Genomic DNA, 9,340 nt, shown 5'->3' on the forward strand with positions numbered 1-9,340 from the left:
CAAATGCAGTGTGTGTGCGTGTGTGGACGTGTGTGTGTGTGCGCACGCATGAGCATGTTGAAGGGAGAGGGGGGTTCCCAGTGTGGTCACAAATCAGACTTTTGCCCTTTCTCTGACTCATACCAGTCTATCTTATGCTTTCAAAAGCACGACTTCTCCATTTTGGAACAATATGCGACTGACTTCTTCACCCCCACGCTTTTTCAGGATAAAACACTCATTGCTACAACACTGCGGTTACTTTCAATGTTGTAATGCTGGGTTGAGAGAAAGGCTTACAATCAGAGCTGAAGAGCCCTTATCCCTGCCTCACTGCAGAGTGCCGCTTTACAAGTGGGCTGGGTCCGTAAGACATTTCTGATCCCAGGTCTGAGCCCGAGCTCGAGCCCAAACATGCCTTGTGGCAACACAACATGAATGGCAGCCTGCTCTCAAGGACTGGCTTTAGGGAAAAAAATTAGGCCCAAGATACCCCTTGACTGGCACCGAAGGGCACTCACCCTGCAGCAAAGGGGGCTAACTGCTTCTGTCTCCATCTTAATCCAAGTTGCATGGCCAAAGTCTTTCCAAGAAGGACTCCAGTATCACCGCTGTAGCTTGAGGAGTGCCTGCTTGAAAACTTTACAGAACAAGGTGGGAACTCACAACCAGGCCATGGGGTCCTGTGGGGAGCAGCGTGGACATGCAGGGCCGGCTATGGACTCTGGGTTACATCTGCCTCCTGGAATAGCAACTTAATGTCTCTACAGCTGTAACTACGTATTCAGAGCAAAGACTAAAGAGAGCTAAAACATTAATAAATGTTTTATGCATCCCATGGTAAGCTTTCCTCTGCAGAAACAAAAAATAAAGAAGCAACCTCTTGCTACAGGCTTTCAAATGCTTGCTAAACGACAAAAAAAAAAATGGCATTTTAATAACATCAACCCACACTAAAAATAAACTCTATACATAGAATGGATTGTTGATATAGTCTATGTATTGCAAACAGTACTCTTCAGCTAACAGGCGAGAGAAAGCTTATGCCAATCTGAGGCATATATACAGCTTTTTGGAAACAAATACCAATTACTTCTCAACTGTTACTTCTTTATTAAGTCAATGCCAAACAGTGTAAAACCATGGCTAGAACTGACAGTGGAAAAGGAAGAGAACAGACCTAATGCTTTTCTACACTGAAAGGCTTTAACAAGATACCACATAAAAAGCCTGTAACACCTTCACACTTTCTTGCATTTCCTTACTCTGTCAGGAATAATTTCCCAAACAAGAAAAAAAAAAATCCATGCTGTACATGTAGTGTATTTATTTTCATAAACAAATACATATTAATTCAGACTCTAGGACCAGAACAAATTTTTTAAAAATCAAATAATTCTAATTCTTCTCCTTTGAACTCTTGAATCTTCCCACTTACCATAAAGAACACTCAGTAGCTTCCTTCAGAAAAAGCTGGGAAAAGACGTGTTGCAATAGTTGCAGGGTGTGTATGTGTGTGTGTGGCACAGATAAAAGTAGTTGTATTTCTATTACTTATTTCCATTATGACAGAACTCACAAAGTGCTAGGCTCTCTCCAAACCAATGGTGAGAAACAGTTCCTGCCAAAACAACATGAAAGAAATGTTGTAAAGGTTGCATTGTATTGCTTAAAAGTTAGGAAATATCAGAAGCTAGGTTGCCAGTACAACCTTAATTCAACCCTTCTGTGCATATTCATTATGATCCAGGCTTTAATTACATGATCACATACTCTTTTTCTTTATTTTCTCTCCCTAGGGCCTCTGCTTCATTTAAAGTATCAGATGGGCTGAATAAGGCAGTTGTTAAATGTTTACATTTATCTTCTTCAGCACCCTGCCGTTAAGGTATCAGTGAGTATCTTCCACTATTGACCAGGCAAACTGCCTCCTCTGTGCCTGGAGCTGCAGAGGCAGGACTAGACAGCTGGGACCTGGCCAGAGAAAGTAAGAACCACTTCATGTATCCCAAAACGTACAGGTGCCAAAGTTCAGAGCAAAACAGTAGATCAGTGAAACACGCTAGCGTACTGGCAGGAAGCTAAGGTACAAACCAGCAACAGGCTAAGGTATGGCCAGCTTCTCTGATGTTCTCCACTGAAGTCCTATCAAGGAAAGTTGACTCTCCCTGATCCTGTGAGCTGGATGCCAAAGTCTTCATCATCGCTAAGAGCCTGCATACTTTAAAGACGAGGATATCTAGGAGCATTTCACAGGCAGGAAATGGCAACTGCTCCTCTGCTATCCCACCATAGCACTGAGACGGAGGCGGACTTGCCTAGACTGGGAAAACAAGACAGTTCTCTGCATCAGCAGCTCCTGTAACCTTGCTCCCTCCCACAGCTAGGGATGAGGTCCTGCTGGCAGGCATCTCGCAGAGCCTTGGCCTCGAAGTTACACTTGAACTGCTTGCTGGCTGCACAGTAAGAACACCGAGGTAGTTCATGCCTCACTAGTAGACTGGATCTGTATGCACAGCCATTTACCCTTTCCATAGACAAGACCCTCTTTATACATGCTGTAACTGTTTGGAAGCAATAGGAACTATAAAAACTTCTTGATTGCTAAAGCGCTCTGAATTTATTGACTTTGCAGGAGATTTGAGGGAAATCCTTTGATGGTCTAGCAAGCTTTTTAAAAAAAAAAGATAAAAAAATCTTTTAAATTTCTTCCCCTCTCGCAGAGTGTGGCATGAGGTGCATGCAGCCACATTACATTCTTAACAGTACAATTCAAGGGGGATGATTCAAATCTGAACTGAACAGCCTTGCTGTCCATAACAGTTACTGCTGTAGCAAGCTGAGGAGAGCTTTTTAAACCTCACGCTTTGGGGTGCTACTACGTAAGACCACTTATCTACTTGGGAGTTCCTAAAACTCCTTCTGAGCATTTGATTCTGACTGGAACTAAGTAGGAGAGATGAGAAACTGCCCCAGATAAAGCTCAGGTCCAAGGAAAGGCGGCAAACATCATACTCTTTTTTTTTTTGTTGAAGTATTTCCAGTAGATATTTTGGTGTAATTGTGATGCTCTGAGAATAACGTTGATTTTGCACGAGAAGTGATATTTTCCAGCAGGATGATGGACCTTGTTGTGAAGGGGGAGAGAAGCATCTGCTGTTGCAAGGTTTGAAAGACAACAGCAAATTCCAACCTATGAACAGAGCAGAAATGGCACCTCTGGATATACCTCACATATGCTGCTGAAGCACCCAGAAGAAAGGATGGCTGGCACCTATGGAGCAGCAAGAGGAGGGGCCAGGTTGGCAGCTCCTCCCTTCTCACAGGACAGAGGGACAGCTCATGACCACTAATGTAATATTCAGAGGTTAGTGGGGGGAAAATAAATGAGACTGTGCTCTAAAATCCACACCAACATTTTTAGTATGCACTAAAGCTGTGAGTTTAAGCTCTCAATTATCTTTTTAAGGTGTTTTGCTGATCTCCCTTGTGTATAGAGAGTCAAAGAGAGAGTCCCTTCAGGCTGAGAGTCTAAGAGAGAATAGATCCTGAGTGCAGAGAAAAGACCAAAAGCACTATTCAGGTACATCGCTAACACCAGACAAGCAAACATGGTGTACTTTCCTATTTTATTCAAATTATTTCACACGTGCATTTTTATATATTTCATTACTGAATTATTTTTACTGAAAAAGAAATCTTAGGATTTAATTGTGTGTTATTATTGTGCCTTTAATGGCCTGATTTCTGATCTTTGACTGGAAGAACTGTACATGTAAATATCAGGCTGTATTTCATTTGCAGCTTTGCATAGGGGCAGGGCATATACCCTAGGGGAAGAACGACTTTTCTATCAAAGAAGCTACACTTGGTGTTTTTAACAAAAAAGGGGGGGACATGGACGGACGACTTCTGCTGCTTCTTTCATCTCTCCTTTGGTTTTACAAAAAGTGAGACACATGGCATTGGGAGGCTTGAGGCTTTACATTCTTCCTGGCCACCGCCAGCTGAGTAATACACAAGTCCTCCCGTCCACCCAGGGTTTTTCCCCTTTTAAAGCAAGTGATAGAAAAGCTGGGATAATTGTACAGTCCCAAGGGACAATATGCCGTTGAGCGGTGTGCATGAGGTGTGTGGAAGACTAAAAGTTGTGTTTCTGGGGTGTCCTCAGAGAACCAGGGCTGAGGTTTGGCCAGTGGCCTGTGAGAAGACACTTCCCCTGCTGACCAGCATGCCCTTCCTTTTGCTTGCGCCTGTGGGCTTGGTGGCCCCCCAGCCACTCAGAGGCTGGGCTTTCGCTCTGCGTGGAGGAGCCTGCCTGGAGACGCCGATGTGAACGTGGTCTTAAGGCCATGGTAAACAAATGTGAGGACAAAGCCATACTCGGGAACCCCGGGGTGCTGGGTACAGGAGTGGTCCCACTGGGGCACCCCTAGGGCTCCGACAAGAAGGCAAAAGGAGAAAAGCCACGTCACCTCCGGTGGCCATGGGGATAAATAAACACTGATCTCCAAGCACCCCTGCTGCAGCCGGCTTTAGGTGGGGAGACGTGTACGAGCATGCCCCCGCGCCCAGACAAACCACCCGCCGGCTGCTGAGCCGACGCGGGGCCGGGCGCGCCGAAAGAGCAGAGAAAGAAGTTCACCCGCCTGCGCGCTCTCGCTCCCCCCACCCCGCCCGCCCGAGCGCCCGGCCTGCCTGCCTGCCTGCCTGCCTGCCTGCCTGCCTCCCGCCCCCGCCGCTGACGTGGCTCTGCTCTCCCCAGATACAGCGCACGGCCGCCGCTCGGCTCCCAAACCGCAGCGCGCCGCCGTGCCCACACGGCCGCGAAACATGGCAGTCTCGCCCGGTTACACACCCCGCGCAAGCAAGCAAGCAAGCAGGCAGGCAGGCAGGCAGGCAGCCCGGCCTCCGCGCGGCCGTACCGCTGGTCAGCTCCGCGCCGCGCACCCCCGCTCTGCCCACGCCGGTGCGCGGATCGCGGGCGGCCGTCTCCCTCGGGCGGGAGCTGCGCGGGGATGCACCGCACAGGCGCCCTTCCCTCTCCCTTCCGCGCCGCGCAGCGCAGCGCTCGCGCTGCCCACATGGCTCCTCGGGCGGGAACCCCCCTACCCCGTCCCCGCAGCGCGGGCGGGCGGGCGCGCACCCCCTCCACGCACGCGAAGGCACTCGCGCGGCGCGCAACTCCATACGCCGCACTCCGCGCGCCCCCGCGCGCCCCGGCTCTATTTGTTTACAATCGATTACGTCACCCCCCCGTTCGCCGGCCCCGCCCCGCCGCTCGCCGTCACAATGGTGCGATCGCTCGATTGGCGGCGGCGCGCCCCCGGCGCCCTGACGCCACTTCCGCCCGCCGGCGGCTATAAGAGACGGCGGTCGGGGGGCAGCTCCCTTCGCCCCTCGCAGCAGGAGATGCGGGGTGCGCTGCCGCGGCCGCCGCTGCTGCCGCCGCCCCCCTGCCGCAGGAAGAGGAGGCGGAGGCTGCCGCCCCCGGGATGTGATCTGGGCTCCGCCGCCCGCTCCTCTCCCAGTTAGAGCCGCTCCGCCCCCGCGCCCCGTCCCGCTCCGCGCCGCTCGCCCCGCGCCCCGTCCCGTCCCAGCGCCGGCCGCCCCGGAGAGCTGGCTGCCGCCCGCCGCCGCCTCCATGCATCCCGCCCTGTACACCCGGGCCAGCATGATACGCGAGATCGCCGCGGCCGTGGGCTTCATCTCCAAGTTCTTGCGGACCAAGGGGCTGATGAACGAGCGGCAGCTGCAGACCTTCAGCCAGAGCCTGCAGGAGCTGCTGGCAGGTGAGGGCGGCGCGGGCGCGGCGGGAGCCGCGCTGCCCCCTCCGCCGCGGGGCCGCCTGCCCGGGCCGGCGCGGGTGCGGGCCGCACCTCCGGCCGCGGCAGCGCCGCGCCCCGCGGGCGGCCGGAACGGGGCGGGGGGAAGGGGAAGAGCGGCCGCTCCGAGGGGCTGGAGCCGCCACGGCGGTAGGTGCGGGGGGCGAGCGGGGCTCCGCCGCCGTGGCTCGCCCCTTCCGGGGACCCGCCGTGCCGAGCCGGCCCCCGGCGGGTGGGGGCGGCAGGAGCGGGCTGTAAACAAAAGGGGCTCGGGCGTCGCGCAGGCAGCCCCCTCTTGGCCTCGTAGACAAAGCTTTCGGAGCAGCCCGGACTTGGGCTCCGCTCCAAGGGCTCAGAGCGCCCGGTTTCCAGAAGGAAAAACGCTCCGAAGTTGTGGGTTTTTGTCAAGTAAAATTCAGCGGTGGACGATGAGTCTCGGTTGCCCTTTCTTCTGGAAACATCTCGTAGCCACCCGACAACCCTGGTTAGGATCAAATACCGAGAGTTTCTTCGCTGCCCTGTGGGTTTTGTAATGCCGAGCCTGTGTCCCAGTGTGCTTGATAGTGGCTACAAGTAGCCGCAGACCGATAGGGTTTTGGGTGGGATAAAACTCCGAAGGTAAGTGAAGTCATCGGTATCGCGCCCTGGAAAACAGGCTGGGAAGAGCGGTGGTGAAATAGAGCTTGAGTCAGTCGGTAACTGCTGCCCAGCTCCTTCCCTAGTTATTTTTGGGTGTTCTTAGAATGTGAGGAACTAAGCATGGGTGTGATTTCAAGAGGATGCTGGAAAGGTGCTTTTTTCCTTCTTGGTTCGTGGAGTTTTGAAGCCCTTGAGTTTTTCTGCTATGTATGTAATCACTTCTGTATTTTCGTATTTGTTTCTATGAATGCCAGGAAGTTGCGTTTCACTGCTTTCGGATGGCAAACATTGTTCTCTGTATATGGTAGCACGAAACAGTAACTTTGTACATGAGTACTTCCCAAGGGATGCTGCACTTACATAAATCATCAGCAAAAATAAAGGCTATAATGATTTTTCAGGTCACTTGATGCTAAAATGATAAGTTTTTCAACATCTTGAGGTGTGAAATTTGCAAGAGAACAATGATCACTGTACATCTTTCTGAATACAGAATTAAGGAGGATAATCTTTTTTTTTATTTTATAGAACATTATAAACACCACTGGTTCCCAGAAAAGCCATGCAAGGGATCAGGTTACCGATGTATCCGGATCAACCATAAAATGGATCCTCTCATTGGACAGGCAGCACAGCGGATTGGATTGAGCAGTCAGGAACTGTTCCAGCTTCTTCCGAGCGAACTCACTCTATGGGTTGACCCGTATGAAGTGTCCTATCGTATTGGAGAGGATGGCTCAATCTGTGTGCTCTATGAAGCTGCACCAGCAGGAGGTAGCCAAAATAACACCAACATGCAAATGGTAGACAGCAGAATAAGCTGTAAGGAGGAACTTCTCTTGGGCAGAACTAGCCCTTCCAAGAGCTACAATATGATGACTGTATCAGGTTAAGATATAGTCGGTGGATGGATCACCTTAAAATGGATGGATAAATTTGATTTTTACTTTGGGTGGGCACCTCTGGGGATGGATTATGGAATTTAAACCATGTCACAGCTGTGAAGATCTGGCACGCGTTAGACTGGTATACTTTAAAGTGACAGTGCCATAGTTTGGACAGTACCTTTCAGTGATTTAATAGCCTGTGAGTCAAAATGATTGCAACTTGCTAGGGAGTGAAGAAGATCTAGGAAGGGTCAGTTTCTCCAAGACATCTTACTTAATTTCTACACCAATTTTCAACCCCAATCTGTATTTATAAAGTGATTCTCTGCAGTAGGTCTTGCAGAGTAAATTTGCACTATTACATTTATTAATTGTTAGCATTTTTGGCAGCTCAGTAACAAGACTTATTGTTATGAACACCATAGTACTGGAAATTTTATTTTTCAGACTTTTACCTAGCACTTACAAATATGTATAAATGTACATAAGATAAACTAGTAAGTATGACCTGGGGAAATGGTCAGATCTTTACATTGGCCTCAAAAGTAGCAAGCGATCAGAATCTGCCATGGCAACAGGCTTTAAAAAGACCATATAAAGACACTGTCTGAACTGTGGTGTTAGCACCAGCCAGCTATCTGTACATTTGCTAGCTTGTAGTTTTCTAAGACTGAGTAAACTTCTTATTTTTAGAAAGTGGAGGTCTGGTTTGTAATTTCCTTGTTCTTAATTGGGTAAAAGTCTTTTCCACAAACCACCATCTATTTTGTGAACTTTGTTAGTCATCTTTTATTTGGTAAATTATGAACTGGTGTAAATTTGTACAGTTCATGTATATTGATTGTGGCAAAGTTGTACAGATTTCTATATTTTGGATGAGAAATTTTTCTTCTCTCTATAATAAATTGTTTCCTATCTTGGCATTTTAATTAATCTCTTGTCGTGATTACATAGGATCAGTTAAACTATTTTTGTCTCACAGTAGAAATGGAATAGGTACTATAAAGGCTTAAGAACATCAATGGCACCCTGATGCTAGGGAACACTTGGTACAGACATGGATTAATGAAGACCTCGTATATAAATGCTTGGGAAGTTTAGGGAAACACAATGATGTACATGTCACTTTAAACCTTTTAAAATCAGTCAGTGTGGAAGTAACTCCAGGGCCAGTAATTCCAGGATATGAGGAAAAGGTACAGAAATAACATCCACCAAAGATGACTTGAATAAATCCAGAGGATTAAAGTTTACTTGGCTTCCTGATGAAGGATATAGCAAACCTAAATGTCCATTTTGACCTACTTGCTCACAAGTTCTCAGTTCTTCCCTGATGGATTCCCTGCTCAATAAGAGTTTCTGGGACAAGTGTCCCTTAGCCTTAAGAGCAGGTTAACCACTCTACAGAAAGGTTGCTCGCCTTTTGCTTTCTTCAGATGCAAGACTTTCACTTTAGAAATCATTAAGATGGGATTCAACAAAAGGTATGTAGATCTTTTTTCCCAAACTTAAAAGGTTGGTTGAGGTGAAGTGAGAAGCCCATACTTATATGTGTATTCAAAGTTAATGAATGATGTGGAGATGTGATTCACTTAAGCACCACACTAATGCCATTTGTATACAGCACAGTGGTTAGTTACACTTGAGAAATTCCTTACCACTTTATTTACACTTGTTAAAGTGCTGGGGTAAAACTCAAGAACTTTCTGTTCCTTATCTCCTGTGTACTTTGTTCTGCGAGTGTTTAATAAAAGGCCTGCCCAACTTGGTCACTTCAGTTATGAGAACTGTTGCTGTTGCACTGAAGGGAAAGAAAGCCATCATTACTTGCCAGCTAAACTTGCTAGTTATGGATAGAACTGAGCTTCAGACTTGCCATGCGTTGTGGCAGCTCCTGCTCAACTGTGAACCTTTACAATGTAGCAATAGTAATGTGTTGTATCTCCAGTTCAAATCTTTGTCTTCTGATCTGTAATATAACTGATTATATATAAGCAAAACATAAGGCTG

At 48.4% G+C, this 9,340-nt stretch overlaps 1 protein-coding gene across 2 annotated transcripts; it reads left to right on the forward strand.

Moving 5' to 3' along the window:
* The first annotated feature begins 2,489 nt into the window (after window positions 1-2,489).
* Window positions 2,490-8,259, forward strand: BTG1 (BTG anti-proliferation factor 1). Of its 2 annotated transcripts, XM_050914409.1 has the most exons (3): window positions 2,490-2,508; window positions 5,646-5,771; window positions 6,972-8,259. In XM_050914409.1, the coding sequence occupies exons 1-3, from the start codon at window positions 2,490-2,492 to the stop codon at window positions 7,334-7,336; spliced, it is 510 nt and encodes a 169-aa protein (XP_050770366.1). In that variant the 3' UTR covers window positions 7,337-8,259. The 2 variants fall into 2 exon arrangements, with proteins under 2 accessions (XP_050770366.1, XP_050770359.1); XM_050914402.1 differs by lacking the exon at window positions 2,490-2,508 and having other exon boundaries at window positions 5,398-5,771.
* Window positions 8,260-9,340: the final 1,081 nt, after the last annotated feature.

This window comes from Gymnogyps californianus, chromosome 1, assembly GCF_018139145.2.
Source record: "Gymnogyps californianus isolate 813 chromosome 1, ASM1813914v2, whole genome shotgun sequence".
Classification (NCBI taxonomy): Eukaryota; Metazoa; Chordata; class Aves; order Accipitriformes; family Cathartidae; genus Gymnogyps; species Gymnogyps californianus.